This window comes from Lemur catta, chromosome 10 (assembly GCF_020740605.2).
Source record: "Lemur catta isolate mLemCat1 chromosome 10, mLemCat1.pri, whole genome shotgun sequence".
Classification (NCBI taxonomy): domain Eukaryota; kingdom Metazoa; phylum Chordata; class Mammalia; order Primates; family Lemuridae; genus Lemur; species Lemur catta.
The window spans coordinates 32,718,021-32,734,421 of NC_059137.1; the positions used below are offsets into that span (position 1 = coordinate 32,718,021).

Below are 16,401 nucleotides of genomic sequence, written 5' to 3' on the forward strand. Positions count from 1 at the left end.
AACAGCAAAAGACTACTGGGGCCACAGTTGAAGAAATGAGCTGATGGTGCTGCCTAGTTCATAATTTTAAAAGCAGAGAGCAGGGCCTGAACACCTGTTCTCAGAAAAGAACAGTGTATGTAACCTGCACAGGAAGAAAGAACACACCTTTAAGAGGACAGAGATGATTAGGGTGAGATTCTTGCTCTCAAGTTCACAATGTAAACAAACAAAGATGCTACCGATAAATGGTGACATAAAGTGTAGAGAGAGAGAGAACAGAAAAGGAAGATTTCTCTTAAAGATGACACCTAGACTAAGACTCAAGGAAGGCTGATGACGAAAGAAAAGTCATTCTGGGGAGATGATATACAAAAATATTGTACATATTAATATATGCAGGAATAACAGAGTTTGGCAGTTTAGATGATGTAAACAAAAACAAAACTGATAACATTCAATATTTGTTCCTGAGTTTTTAAAAATCTTAGTAAATTGTAGAATAAAAAAATTGGAAATAATCAGATTAAGGAAAAGGCACAAAACAAGCATTACATTTAATGATGAATGACTGACAGCATTCCCCTGAAATCACAAATAAGAAAATATCTATCACTACTTCTCCTCAACATTGTATTAGAGGTCTGAGTGCAATAAATCAGAAAAAATGAATAAAAGGAAGACAGTTGGAACGAAAGAAATAGATCTGTCATCATTTGCAGAGAAACAATTATGTACATAGAAAATTCAAAAATAACTTACAAATCAACCATTAGAATCAATTAGTAAATTTAGCAAGGTTACTCAGTATAAAAAAAAATCAGCTTTTCTTAAACCTGCAACAAATAGAAAACAAAAATATTTAAAAATATCAAAAAGAATCTAACAAGACATGTAAAACCTCTACAGTGAAGGGTTCAAAATATTACTTTTTGATAGAAATTACAAAGGAGATAAAATAAAATTAAAAATTTTATTTATAAATAAACAAACATGCCAAGTTCCTAACTGGAAGATACAATACTGTATAGATGTCAATATTCTATAAAGTGATCTATATATTCAACAAAATCAAATCAAAATCCCCACAGGTTTTTTTGGTAAGAACTGACAAGCTGATTCTAAAATTAACATGGAAAAACAACATCCCAAGAATAACCAAAGCAATCTTGAAGAACAATGCTTTTGGAAGACCTACACTACTACATATCAAGACATGTAACATTATAATAATTAAGATAGTGTAGTAATGGCACAAGGACAGACAAATAGACCAATGGAATAGAGTCCAGAAACAGACCCTCACATAGACAACTACTTGATTTATGACAAAGGTGACTCTGTAGTACACTGGGGGAAGGAAGGTATTACCAATAAATGGTTCTGAATCAACTGGATATCCACATTTTAAAATGAAAATACACCTCATATCATAATAAAAAAATCAATTATAGATGGACTGTACATCTCAATGTGAAAGGTAAAATAAGAAACCTTTTAGATGAAAACACGGGAAAACATTTTTGAGACATTTGGATCCAGAAAGATTAAACAGGACTCAAAAAGTACTAACCTTAATGAGAAAATAACTGAAGTTGGACTACATTAAAATACATTAAAGTTCATCAGAAAGACACCATTCTTCTTTGTCATTTTTCTGTTCATGTTGTCCCTTTTTTTGGATTTGCTAAATATTTGTCTATTATAATAATATATTTACAAAGAAACAATTTAGTATTTTACTGACCAAATCTATTTTTTTAAATTTTTTTTCTATATTCCCATTGTGTTTGTATTTACTTAGTTGTTCTCTTTCTAGCTTGACTTTTTAAACATCTTGCTTTCAAATTTTCCTTTGGGTACTGCTTTAGTAAAACTCCCACTAGTTTTGGCATGTAGGGCTCTTGTCCATTTCAAGATGGTTTGTAATTACGACTGTGACTTCTTTAAGAGATCATTGAGAAGAGTAATCTTAAATTTTCAAGTAGACATATTATTTTGTCTTTTTAAAAAATTGCCATTAATTTCTAATTTGAGTGTTCTTTGTGAACCTCTATATAGCCAATTTCCTGGGAAACTCAAGAAATACTTTGAAAGAATGCTGTGCATGATTACAAAAGTGGAATACATTAAATCTTTGTTATTGTTATTCAAATCTTGCTTTCTTAATCTATGAACCATGATTTTTATCAATTTCTTCTTGTATTTTTAACAGTTTTAGTCTTATATATTTTGAGACTATTTTATTTGCTGCATAAAGATTAGTGACCTGTCTTGAAGAATGGTACCTCTTATCAATATAAAATACACTTCTTTCTTCCGTTTAATGTTTTGTAGCTTGAATTTTGTCAGGTATTAATCTTACCATATGTACCTTTTTGTTGTTGTTAGATTTGCCTTTTTCTAATCCATTATTTTCAAACTTTTGGTGTCATTTTAAGTGCCTCTTAGAAAAATATAGCTAGATTTGCAGGCCTCTGTGTGTGTATTTCCAACAGGTGAACTTAACCCTTCAGATTTACTAAGCATTCATAGACTTATGGCTGCCATGTAATTACCTTTTTTTCTTTTTAATTTAGACTTTATTTTTATCAAAGTTATATAGTATAGAGTTTATGGTGTCAAATAGTTCTACAAGGCTACTACCATTAAAAAAAAAAAAAAAAAAAAAAACCATAGCAGCTCCCCAACATCCAACCCTTCCATTTCCTGCTCCACAGAAGTAAACATGTTTTACTCTAATTGATTCTCTTGGTATTTAATGGCTTTATTATGTCACTCCTACTCCTATGCAGAAGAAAGAAAAAAATTACTGACCCTAACCAAAAGAGAGAAAATAGATAGACACTGTCAGAAATCTTGGAGACCTGGTGAGCCACACATGTAGCTACACAAGCTCTAATGTTCTTGCCTTCCCACCAGAAATGTTCATCTCCCTTGTCAAACAAAATGTCAAAGCATGCAGTTCAATTCTGGTTGCAGTCTCCTAGAAGAACATAGCTAAATTTGACCAAGCAAGGATAGAAAAATCAGCCAAAATGGAGGAGCTTTTTTTTATTTCTATAATATTTATATTTTTTACACTATTTCTAACCATTGAATTGTGGACTCCCTTGGGGCATGAAGATGCAAGCATCTAGTGTTGACTGAACTCCTTTCAGGGGAACACTTGCCCTTTGAGACTAGACTATGTATATATGAAAAATGAAGCTTGGGATCCACTGTAACCAAGCTAATAAAGTTTTCAGAACTCAAAATCTAGATGTCCAGAGACCTGGCACCAGGAATATGGGTTTCCAAGTGCTGATAGCATTGATACTAGCATCTTGGTCACTGAAGAAGGCCTCTAGTAGGGGGTTGGTTATTAAAAGATAAGGGTCTGTCAGGGTCAGAGGTATAAGGGTCTTTGTATCCCTCAGAGAATTAAAGATACAAGATACAACATGACTATCTTGCAGAATTATGACATCTATATACAAGTCAATAATTACAAGGCTCTAGCTATGGTTTATAATGGTTCATAGGTTCATTATACCCATTTGTTCCCTGAGACTTTTCCCCTGCCAGTTACACGGATTCTAAGCTAAATTAGATGCAAATACCTAATTGCTTAGGGCAACTACAGTATTTCCTCAGGGACACACCATCTGTTTGCAATGCACAGCTAATTCTGAGCCTGTTGATCCTTGCTCAGTACCCCCTAAGATTTCTGCCTGATGCCTAAAATCCCTTGAAACTCCTCCCGCTTTTCCCTTCTCCCATCATAAGGCAAGAGCAGACTGGATCTGACAAAACTTAAATAATAGATGAGATATAGCTAAAATATTTATGTGGCCTTTTTTTTTTTTTTAAGAATCAAGAGGAAGAAACAATTGTAATCATAGGGAGAAAGAGTATGTGAGAACATAAAGACTGAAACTTATATACATACATCAAAATAAAAAAAGAACAAAAGTAAAATGCACCATGGAAAAGAGGAAAGCAAAATAATGGAAAGGAAAAAAATAGAGAATTGGTTCACAAGAAAGTAATCTACAGCACAGTGTTAATTTACCAATGCTTTGGTGGGAATGCCAATCAAAAATTATCTTTCCTCATTGAGAAACATGAGCAAACTCTGGGGCCTGGTTTGTAATTTTCTTCCAAATGTAAAATGAGATAAAATAACTAAAATACTTTAACTTGCTTATTTTAGTAAACTAATTATATGTAATTATTGTTGAAGGAAATCTACAATACACAATCTTGGTGTTTTTATTTAAATCTATTACACATTGAATAACAAAATTAAAATGTCAGTTTTTCAATTGGAGAAAGTACTCAAATCAACAGCCATGTGCTAAACAAAGAGACTCAATTAGAGCACATTAGAGTTCGATTTGGGAATGAATACATCGAGCAAAATAAAGCAACCCATACATATATCATTTGCATGCGAGTGCACATGTGTACGTGTGTGTACACAAATGGAAAGCCAGTTATTGCTTTTCTTCCTCTCTATTCCTCTTCAAGCTAAACTATATCCACCATGTTAAGTGCTCCCAAATATGTATATTAGTCCTGGTTTCTAGACGAAAAAGCCATTTGTTTTTGCTTTTTCCCGTAGGAGCTATTTGTATTTCAATGCATATTTAAGGAACTTATATTGTAGAAATGTAACAGGATGCTTGAACAAGGTGTCCTAGAACTATAAATACACGCTATTATGTAACCAGTGAGGTTCACACCTAGGAAATCTAGGTGGAATGGTTATCCTGAAGCAATGTACAAAAATAAAGAGGTTTAGTCCTGTTGATGAAAACAAGAAAACACTGGAACAGACAGACCTTTAGCCAAGCATCTGCAGAATAAGAGAACAAAGTGAATCCTGTACAAATCATGTACAGTGATAAACCCAAACTGTTCACTTTATTTCCCAATGGACCCTTATACAAAGACTTCTATAATAGGTTCTGCTCAAGAACAGGGAGAAGCTTGTGTTTCCCAATGAAATTAGAATGTTCTAACTAAAGAATGCCACCATGCTAATGTATGTGCATATCTTTTATATAACTATTGGGATTACTGTGAGACCAGTACAGTAGGACCACACCTTCTGGGTAAGTGCAGTCTCTCCTAAAGTAATCATTTCCAATGTCCATCACCCAGAAATGAGGCAGTTCTTCAAACAAGAAACCCAAGCAAAGATATTCTCTGGATCTTGCTGACTTAGACCTGTTTAAAGAAAGGTAAATGTCTGGCTCTTTTGTAAATGTCTGGCTCTGTTCACCTTTGGTGGCAATACTCAGATGAAGTCTGCCAAATGGAGACAGGCCAAAAGATAAGGACTTGAGAAAAATGTCTTTGTAAGCCAGACTGAATAGGTTCATGTTGCTCTCTATTCATTATCCTCTAGCTTTTAGCAAAGCTTGATTTAAATGTCCTAGCCTTTCATCAGCTGTTCCATTGGCATTAGGGAAACACTAGTGTGTCCATACTTGGATCAGAGCCTTAAGGTGGAGAAGAAAGATGGCAGCAGCAGTACTAAATTGAACCCTCAATATGTGTTAAAGTGGAAGCCTGAGAACAAGAATCATAACTGCCAGGTATAGCAACAACCCCTTACCACTTGGAGATTCTCCTTGCCTTGCCGTCTTGGTGTTTGGGGCTCCATTTTTGTTAAGGAAGGTGGCAGCCTCCTCATGAATTCTCAGTAATAGGCAATGAGATCTACGCAAATTATCAGGCTTGCTTATTTGCCCCTGCTACTAGAAAACTCAGAGCTAAGTCTTGTGCTCAATTGCTAAAGCTCTCCTCAGCTAAGTTTATGGGTAACTGTTCTCTTTCTTTTCCTTTTTTACTTACTGATTCTTATCTTTTATGATCATTAGTTTTGGTTTTACTGAATTTCTTTTTATTTCAAGCTTCCTAAATCCTTTTTAGAAAATGCCCAGAATACAAGCCAATCAATGAATAAACTTTTCTAATACAGTAAGTAAGTTACAAGATAGTGTCCACCTTGAAGCCATGAATCCTAGAGAGGTTTAGACCTTATTGTTGGCTAAAAACAGTAAGCAAGGAAGCTTGGACTACACCTAAAAGTACAGAATTCTAGAGTGGAAACAGAGCTTAAAGATAATTAAGTCCAACCTCCCACCTAATACAAGAAATTCCTTCTACAATTTCTCAGAAAGTTACCCAGCCTCTGCCTGAATATTTCCAGTGACAGGGAACATACTACTTTTACAATGTCCCATTTCATGACAGCTACGGTAGATAGAACATTCTTCCTTATATTAAGCTGAATTCTATATTTCAGCCTACCAATTAATTCTAGTTCTTCATTACATAGACATGTATTCTTTCTTCCAAAAGACATTCTTTTGCTCATTTAAATATTTAACAATTCCCATTTATTGAATGCCTACTGGTGTCAGGCTATGTGCTAGGTATTTTATAAACACTACTGTACACTATCTTCACAACCATCATGTAAGTTGGGAATCATTATCCTTTGAAAAAGTGAATCCCAGGGAGATACACTGATTGGAATTTAATTCCTGACAAATAATGTCAGGGCTTTTATAGACGTACTCCCTATACAAAAAGATTTTATTAAATTTCTGGCAACCAAGTCACATGAATTGAATCTGCCTTCATAACTGGAAGAAAAATAAACTTAAGCTGGATCAATCCAAACAGAAAAATACAGATGGCCTAGAGATACAACTGCATGAGTGATTCATAGAGAAAAACAGCATGAAAAGCATTTAGCAAGATAGCCATCAGGGAACTCCAGGAGATAGCAAAGGTGACACCTGTAACATCAGCAAACATGACATAAGGCCAGATGTGTAAACCCAGGCCCCAAACAGGAAACTTCCTCTCTTCTACCTTAGCCAGGAACCAGAGCAGTTTCCCAAAACATCAAACATATTACTGCAGAAAAAGTAGAATGCCTGAAGGCTAATTTCAACCGTAAGACTATATACAATTCTGAATATATATTTCTTTGGTTTTAGGGAGGTGAGGGTAAAAACACAAAGCATGGACCTGCAACATAGGAGGGAAAAATATCCCAGTGAACTGAGCAAGACTCTAGATCCAAGCTAAGACTTCAGGGTCAGAATAAAAACCCCAATTAAGGTGGCTTTTTAGGCCACTGAAATCCAAAAAAGGGGGTGGAGAGTGGGAGATGGAGAGGAAGAATGAGAATACAAAGTGAAGGGGAAATGCTAACAGTCGTTTCTTTGCCTAAGGTTCTCTTCTACTTCTGACCAAGTTCTAGTTTTTTATCTTTGCTGCCTACCGAACAATTTCATTTGGCTACCTTCACCTCAAACTCAACATGCTCAAACCAGAATTCATTTCCCCTTAATCTTTCTCTTGCCAAATTCCTTATGAGTTAAAGGCATTATCCAGGTGTAAAAAGCTTGGAGTCATCTTTTTTCCTTTCATGGAGGCATTCTTAATTTCTGTACTCCACCTTTTTACAGCTAAAACCTACTGCCATTAAACAAATATTTATTAAGTGTCTATGATGCACCAGGCACTTTCTGTGCACTTGAGATACATTAGTGAACAAAACAAAGATAACCATTTTCACAAAGTTTATGTTCTGGTAGGAAGGAGGAGACAACAAACCTAGTAAATAAATATATATGATAAGTAAATACAGTATGTTAGAAGGTAGTAAGTGTCAAAGAAAAGAAAAACACAGTAGAATGATGACAATCTCTTAAAAGGTGGTCAGGGTAAGCCTCACTGAGAACAAGTCACATTTGAGCAAAGACTTGCAAGAGGTGCAGGAGGAAGCCACACAGTTATGTATGTGGGTGAAGAACATGCAGCCAAGGGCCACACAAAGGCCCCACTACTAATTCGTCTGATTTCTTTAAAATGTCAAAGAGCCACCCTTCTACTCCATTCCCAATGCCATCAAGCCAACTCCAAAATCTCCCTACGTAACCATTCTGCTCCATGTCTTCTGTGGTACAGTGAGACATTCCTTTTCCATATTAAGACTATCAGCCTGATCTTCAAGGTTCATAATTCTCTGAGCCCACCTTTTTTACATCATGAACTTCCACTCCTCTCCTTAAAATTCCTGACACTTAGCATGCTCCTTCTCCACATATGCCATCCTCTTCAGCCCAGAAGTGTGTCCTTTTCAGCCCTCACTGATTCTAAACCCTATCCATCCTGTAAGGTGTGGAGAGATCAAGTCCTACCACCTCTGTAAAGTAGTCCGGAGGTTGCTATTATTTAGGCTGTATTCATCATATTTCCTCAACATCGTATTTCTTAAAACAAGTCTGCCTCTTAGTTTTCCTATACTTCCCATCATGTTGATCACTACTAAATATTTGCTAAGAATAAACGAGCTATTTCTTCTACAAGCTGAAGCTCTCTGTCAACTTAGAAACTTTTATTAGTTTACTTTTATTAGCTTCGATAAATTGCTGAAATAGAATGAATTAAGAATGGCTTATTATACTAAAAAAAATGTGTGAGATAAGCCAAAATGTTAATGATGGCTGGTGATGGCTTTTTTCTTCAATTCAAATTTTCAGTTATTTTCAGTCCTATGCTTATGTTACTTTTAGAAGGATCTGATATGACTATATACAAATTAATACAAATAGTAAATGATCAACTATCTTGGATTCATTAGTGAGATTCAAATTGTCTAAAAAAAAATAATGTCAAAGCAAGACTGCAAGTACTGAGTAAACTGGAGTTGCAAAGAAATAGTCATACTGGGCCAGGCACATGCCTCACTCCTGTTAATCTTAGCACTCTGGGAGGCCCAGGAGGGAGACCAGCCTGAGCAAGAGTGAGATCCTGTCTCTACTAAAAATAGAAAAAATTAGCCCGGCACAGTGGCGTGCACCTGTAGCCCCAGCTACTCGGGAGGCTGAGGCAGGAGGATCGCTTGAGCCCAGGAGTTTGAGGTTGCTGTGAGCTAGGCTGACGCCACGGCACTCTAGCCCAGGGAACAGGACAAGACTCTGTCTCAAAGAAAAAAAAGAAAAAGAAAAAGTCAAACTGTAATTAAGACAAGCTGAAGCAAATCCTTATGGTTTAAAACAAAATGAAAACTTTCCTGCTGATATGACTCTTAACAATTTATTTACATATGTGAAAGCAGCATGATTTATGTAACCCCATTGTAAGTCGAGGAGCATTTGTATAGGAAAGAGCTAATACCCTGGAGTGCTCAAATGCAGGCTCCACCATTCATTAATAACACAACCTCACTTTCCTGGTCTATAAGTTGGGAACAAAGAAGCTCTTCTTTCATAGATACAAACTAGGTTCCTATCTGAGCAAAATCCCGTCAACTCTGCCTACCCAGGCAGATGGGGTTAATGGTAAGACACAATCATTTGAATCTTAGTGGCTGGACTACTGTTAGTCTACATCTGTTCTATTTGAAGCAGTGTCCTCCTTTTATAAATGTATTTATGATTAAAGGATGAAAGACAAAATACATCTTTGGATAATGTTTAAGAAAGTTGAAAAGTATCTTAGGTTAGAACCAATGTCATCAAAACCTATAGTTACCGTCTGAGCACTGGTCCCTGGGAACAAATGGACTTTAAAGTATTTTCTGGAAATTAATCAGCAAATAAGGAAGAAGTTTTTGTACTACTACACAACTGCTATCCAGGGTTGGTTATGAGAATTAAATGAGACAAAGCAATTAAAATGCCTGGCACATTCTTATAATATATTCCTTCAAGAAATGTCAAAGTAACCTACATATACACCCTGCAAGTTGTAATTTTTTAAAAACTCAGAAATCATTCTTTATAATGCATATTGCTCTCAGACTGCAAAATGAGGGAGCAGCTTTACAAAAGGCCAGATCTGATCCAATTTTACAAAATTGGACCCATAAAACCAATCAGACTTACTCTACTAGTGTTTGAGAAAGTGATGTGTAAAGCAAAAAACTCAACCTTCTTTATACTGAAGAAGGGTAGCCACAAGAAACCTACCTGCATTATTTGGGCTGAAAGCAAACTAAACAGCTAAAATTGAATCTAACTCAGAGTAGCAGAAAATTTTCATGTTTATGGAGACTTGGATTTGACGTTGAGAAAATTCAGTTAAGAGAGGCATTAAGTATTATCCTAACTATTGGAGTTAGGCTAAGTCAAAACAGACCATAAATTCTGAGACGACTACAAAAGTTTCCTTGAGCCTATGGGACAAAGCATAAAAATCCCCTAGAAACATGCCAGCATCTGCCCTCAATTCCAGAAGCAGGAAGCAAAGATGTGACCCAATCACATGATATCAAACCACAGTCCATCTGTTCAGAGAACTCTGTATTACGTAAGCCATGACCAAGGAAGAGCAGCAAAAAGCATGTGGTTTGTCAACATTTGCAGGGGGCTCTGTGGTTTGAAGAGACATGTTCTCATTATAAAAGGGCCATCCATAGGATAATAGCATTTTCAAAACTCACTTCATTACATGTGAGCATATATGATGCAACACAGTGGTACTACAAGAATCGTGTTGAGTCCAGATAACTGTTTCAACTAGGCCTAGAACCTTTCAACAGGGTTTTTCCCCACATGAACAGCCCTCCTCAAGGAATAAGATTTAACATCTTTTTGATTATTTTGATCATGTCAGTTCCCCATTTAATTTCAATAACAAAGTAGATCACCTAAAATTCTAAAGCTAACCAAGGCCTTTAAATTACACCCCAATTCAATTAAACCCTACTTAATAAAGACCATCTCCCAAACTACTATAAGCCACTTTTCTCAATAAGTACCACACCAGGTCCTTTTATCAGCAATAAAAAAGAAACTGACCTTTCCCTTGGGGAAGTTTAGCCTATAATCATTCCCCCTCCTTCCACCTTCAGAATCTACTTTTCATAAATTCTGTGAAGTTCAAGACCAACCTCACTTAGGTAAGTAAGTCACTCCATTACTCCATTCATTAATCCTATTCCTCCCCCACCTCCAAGTACTTCACATTTTAAAGCACTGTATGGGACACAAGATTTGGAATCAGAAAATCAAAGTTCCTGTCTCTGTTCTGCCCCTGTGCGACCCTAAGAAATTCACATAATCTGAGTTGTGTTTTTTCACCCATAAATTGAAGTGATAATACACTTGTAACTTTCACTGTTTGAATGCCTATACCAAGTCGGGTGGGCATTCCATAATGTCATTCTCCCTCATTCATCCTGTTTAGATTACCTTTCTGTTTTATTTCTAGCCACATATTAAAGTGTTTTTAGGATTAAGGGGGGAAAAAAGATGGAAGTTAATACATCCAAATCCCACAGCACAGAATAAGGAACCTAACTCTCGGTCAATAAAAGCTTTGTTTCCTGCCCTTGGGTAGGCCATAGGACAGTTGGAGATACAACTTAAAGAGAACTTTAACACTCATCAAATCCCCCTCTCTGCCCATCTGAATTCTAGCCACCCTCCAAAGTCAGTTTAAGTCCTAAAATGTCCAGGAAGCCTCCCCCAATCACTTCAGCCTAATCATTTTCCGGTTTGAATATTAATGCCTCTCTACAAGGAAGATATTAAAAATATTTAGCAACTGGCACTACAAGGGTATCAACCAATCAGAAAGGATGTTTAACCAAAACACACATGGTCCAGTGTGAATTGCTGGTTGACCATCAGTCCTACTTATTACTAATAATACAAAATATTAATAGCAACCTCAAACTCAAATACAACTTTCTCATTTGATCGTCACAATCTTACAAATTAGGCAAAGTAGGCATCACCCATGTTTTCTGCATAACTGGAGGTGAAGTTGGGACTAATAACCAATTGCTTTCACCACACAACTTTTCCAGATTATATGCACAGAATTATAAATTAACACTGCATAAACTGAACTTACATATAACAGTATAAATACTAAAGGAATGCTCAAGCAAATGGAATTCATTTAATCAACAAGCATTTATGTGGAATAGAATGTAAAACACAGTGCTGGGTTCTGAGACCATACCATAAAGGAAAGAGAAGGTATGAACCCTGTCCTCTGGGTACCTATATTTGAGTGTAGTTAAGTAGCAGTGCAAGACAGTAGAACAGACAACACAAATTTTAAGTGCTGTACAGTTCAGGGAGACAGACAGTTCAAGAAGAACTAAACCAGTACAGGAAGTTGGGACTGAGAACTTCTCACCCCACACCCCCCAAAAGGGGCAAAATTAAATGTGTAGTGTAAAAGCTGAACAGTGTGTGAAAACAGAAATCACTGGAATTGAGGATCTGCAGTAGGGAGAAATGAGATCCCTGGATGGATACTCAGAGATGGCCCTAATCATAAGCCTCAAGTGTTGCTCTAAGTGCTGAATACAAATGGGAAATCTTGTAAATCTTTATGGGGATGGCTGAGGGAGATTAGTTTGGCAATAACCCATAGAAAAGCCTAGATGAGAGAAACATTAGAAAGCAACTAGATTTGGGGGATGACAGGCAGGACTAAACTGAAGGCTGCATACCAAGGAAGGAGGAGACATTCAACAGGCATTAATATAAAAGAAGAGCTGGATTTTTAGGCATGTTTTCAAAGGAAAAAAGTTATGAAATGGCAGAAAGGAAGCAAACAGCATTCTCACATGGAATATATATGTAGGCATAGTGGTACTAAATTGTACTAGAGACAAGGAACAATTTCTGCAGAGAAATCTATACTGGAGAGAGCAGAAGCTGGTGGAGAAACTATAAAACTGATACCCAGACAATAAGAAACAACTCCAAGTCTTTAAAACAAAACCAAATTATAGAGGGGGAAAAAAGCATTCAAGTTTCTTCAGAAAGTATTAAAAAAATAGACTGAAACATCATCATAACCAACAGGGCAGGCAGACAAGCCGAGGCAGTCTGGGCTTAGAGTAGTAACAAGCATCTGGACCAGTTCTGCATTGTATTCGTGCCCAGGGAGACAGTAAACTCCCCCAGGGCCTGAGCAATGTTCTGTATATCCAATTAGGTCCACTACAGTTACTTGAATACATGAACATTTCTTGTGCCACCCTAGGTAGAAAAGAGCTATGTTATTCAAGTTAATAGTGGTGTGGAAATGTTACTTATATTTGATGCATAACTATATTGATTCTCCACCTGTCCACAGTTATCTTGTCTCTTTCCTTAGGCCAATGTCAAAAATCCATTGTATCCTCTAATGCGGGCCTACCTGAAGGGAGTCAGAAATGTGCTAGGGGTCAGAATGAAGCCAACCTGATACTCAAATTGTGAGGGTAAAATCTAAAAGTGAATAATGATGATCAATTATTCATCAGAACGACTGAAAAAGAAAAATAGGCTATGCCAGATGTTTGGTGGGTGTGTGTGTGTGTGTGTGTGTGTGTGTGTGTGGTGTGTAGGTTTTGGAAACAGAGCCTTAGAGTGGAAACCCTAACTTCAGCACTCAATAATTGAGTACTTAACCTCTCTGTACCTCAGTTTTCACATCTATAAAATGGGACAAATGCCACTAGCCCTGAGGGTTTAGTTGTGGGAATTAAATAATGTACTTTGGTGCACTTCATCCATTTATATCATAGTACACTCTTAACAGACACTAGTTACGTGGACTAATTGTAATTGACACTCTCAGTCTTGAGTTTTAATTTTTTTTTCAACATATGTTGTCCAACTCCAGAAACAGAAATGTACTTTTACTGTATTTTAGTTGCTAACAGTGAGGCTATATATTTTAGTTTCTAATAATTAAGTTTGGCTGCTAATAAAGTTTTTCACTCCACCCTTCACTGAGGTAGATGACAACCACCTATCCCCAGCCTGACTTAATATTTTGGAAAACAGAGCTAACGTTCTCCCTTGAAAATCAGCGACACAGACCCAAACTACTGTCACTCAAGAAAAGGAACGACACAAGCGATGTTCCTTCGAGGAAATAAAAGCGTTCGATCAATTCACAAGAGTCATTCCCAAAAATTCCAAACCCCGCACAGTGAGCAAACGTTCAAGTTTCTACTACGAAAACAATCCACAGCCTTCTGGTTACTGGATTCACTTCAACACTTCCAGACGCAGGGAAGAAGAAACATTCCGCGCATCTTGGTGCTTTCTTCTTCTCACACAAAGCTTCGCAGCTCCCTTCCAAAGCCACCCTGGCTGGAAAAGCAGCCCCCTTCAGCAGGGTCGGGGACAGAGCCGAAGTCCAGGGCAGCTGCTGACCCCGGGGTCTCCGCCACACGTCGCCCCCTCCCACCGCTCCGGGAAGCCCTCGAGGCTCAGAGCTCACAGCCGGCCCGGGAAGCTGCCTCCAACCCCAACCCCGCCCCGGCGGCCTCGGGCACAGACTCTCTCGGGGCGGGGGTGCCCCAAACAGGCCACGCCGTGCCCCGGGGGACGGGAGCAGCCCCGGCTCTGCCAGTCCCAGCCAGCCTCACCCCCTCCGCCCCTTGGCCCCCGCGCACTCACTCACACCCGGAGAGCAGCCCCCGACCTCGGACGACTCCGCCCCACGCCACCTCCCCCGGGAAACTCCGCGCCGGGCGGCCTCGGGCAGCCGGGCATGTCCACCCGCGCCCAGACACACGCCCCCGCCCCGCCTCCGCTCCCCGCCCGCGGCTAGCGTGGCGGCGGCCGGGCCGCGCGGAGCCACGAAAGCCCAGCCCGCGCCCCGGCGCCGCCACCTGCGCCCCCGGCCCCGCGCCATGTTTGAGAAAGAGCAGGAGAGAGCCAGAGGCCCGGGCCGCGCGCCCCGCAGTCGCCTGCCCGCCCGACGCGCCACAGCTCACCCGTCGCCCCCGGGAGCAGCGTCCCCGCCGCCGCCAGCACGAGGAGGAGCAGCCGGGGACGCGGAGCAGCGGCCGCTGCTTCCATGGTCCCGCCGCCACCGCCTGTGGCCCGGCCCGGCCCGGCCGCCGCCTAGCCTCAGCAAGCCTCGCCTCGCCCCACCTCCCCGCCGCCGCGGCGGCCTCACTCCGGCCCTTTGTAACTGCTCCGGGGACGCGCGTCCATTGGCTGCCGGGCTCCCGCCGGCCCCGCCTCCCCGCCGCCTGCTGGCGGCCGAGCGGGACCCCGCCGGGAGCCCCGCCTGCGGGCCCGCGGGACAGCCAATCCGCAGCCGCGGGCGCCGGCCGCTGGCCACGCCCCCGCACCCCGGGGGCCGTGCCTCCAGACCCCTGCCTCCGGCGGAGCGGCTCGGGGCTCCGGGAGGCCGGGAGGGGGCAGGGTCTAGCCAGCCACGGCGCGGCCGAGCCTCTGCCCCCGGGGCCGGGCTGAGCGCTGGGTGTGCCTGTGGGAGTCGCTTTCGGAAAAAGGCTGTGGCCGCTTGACGCTCTTTTCTTCTAGCCTCCTTAGGCACCAAAATGTGGTACTGACCCAGCCCCACCCTGACCCACTCTCAGCCCTGCGCCCGCTATCCCCGAAGGGTGCCACCTGGATCTGCAGCATCGTCAAGCCCCTGCGTCCGCTTCACCTTCCTCTCCCCACATGCACACCTCAGCTTTCACCATCCCTTCCCGAGATCCTTCCTCAGTGACTTTCACGTGCGACTCGGTCTCCTCCTTCCCGCTGCTCTCAGCGCCCACCTCCAAATTCCCAGGGAGTCCTCAGACCCCAGCCCTGGGCTCGAGCACAGCCCCAGAAAGCCTCCCGCCGCCTTCCGGAACGGAGCCAGAATGGGGATCCAAGCCGCGCTCTCCCGCTTCCCCCTTCCTGAACCAGGTGGCAAAGGAAGGGTCCCCACGCCCACCCCTCAAAGGAGAGGGATCCCCTTTCTTAGCACCCAGCTCCTCGGGGCGGAGGGGGGGCAGCCGTCGTTACTCTGAGCTGTCTCTGACACGCCTGTACGATAATTCTGAGGTGTCACTAAAAACCCAAATAAACTTAACTACGTTTTTATTCTGAACTCCTAATTTACTGGGAGACGCTCCACCCACCTTTCCTCTGAGACGCCAAAATGAGCTCCAGATTTGTAATTCTTCCTGTCAGACTAGTCCTTTCTTCAGACACAAACACAGCCGAGGAGGCTGTTGCATGGAGCGGAGAACACTTTTTCCACAGAACCTTTTAAGGAGAAAATTTTATTTTCTGTGTGATTGGAACTTGGAATGAAATAAACCTTGAATAGCAGGAATCAGAACCAGCCTCTAGGATCAATGTACGCGTTACTTTAGAGCCCCCTCGGTGAGCATCTTGCCCACCTGTGCAGACTTCCTTCCAGGAGCCGTGAAGGGGAGAGGCGGGGCTGCTGGAGTGGGAGCCCAGGCCGGCTGTTCCCTCCTGGCGGGGACACTTAAGCAAGTCAGCTGACCTTTCGGAGCCTGCCACAGGCTCAGAGGCCTGCAGCCTGCTCTCTGGGTCCAGCATTGCCAGCAACAAGCTCTCCTCTTGCTCAGGCCCATCGAGTCCAGAGAGGCTGCTCCAGGCCCCCTTTGCCCTCTGGCTCCACTTCTTCAGTGGA

General features: G+C 41.0%; 1 protein-coding gene across 2 annotated transcripts in view; it reads right to left on the reverse strand.

Moving 5' to 3' along the window:
- Positions 1 to 14,927, reverse strand: part of TGFBR1 (transforming growth factor beta receptor 1) — a 45,973-nt gene extending 31,046 nt beyond the window's left edge. For both annotated transcript variants that reach the window (XM_045562182.1, XM_045562181.1), the window contains exon 1: positions 14,732 to 14,927. In XM_045562182.1, coding sequence (XP_045418138.1) covers positions 14,732 to 14,816 — 85 coding nt within the window. In that variant the 5' untranslated portion in view covers positions 14,817 to 14,927. The remainder of the gene's footprint in view (positions 1 to 14,731) is intronic.
- Between the last annotated feature and the right edge of the window lie 1,474 nt (positions 14,928 to 16,401).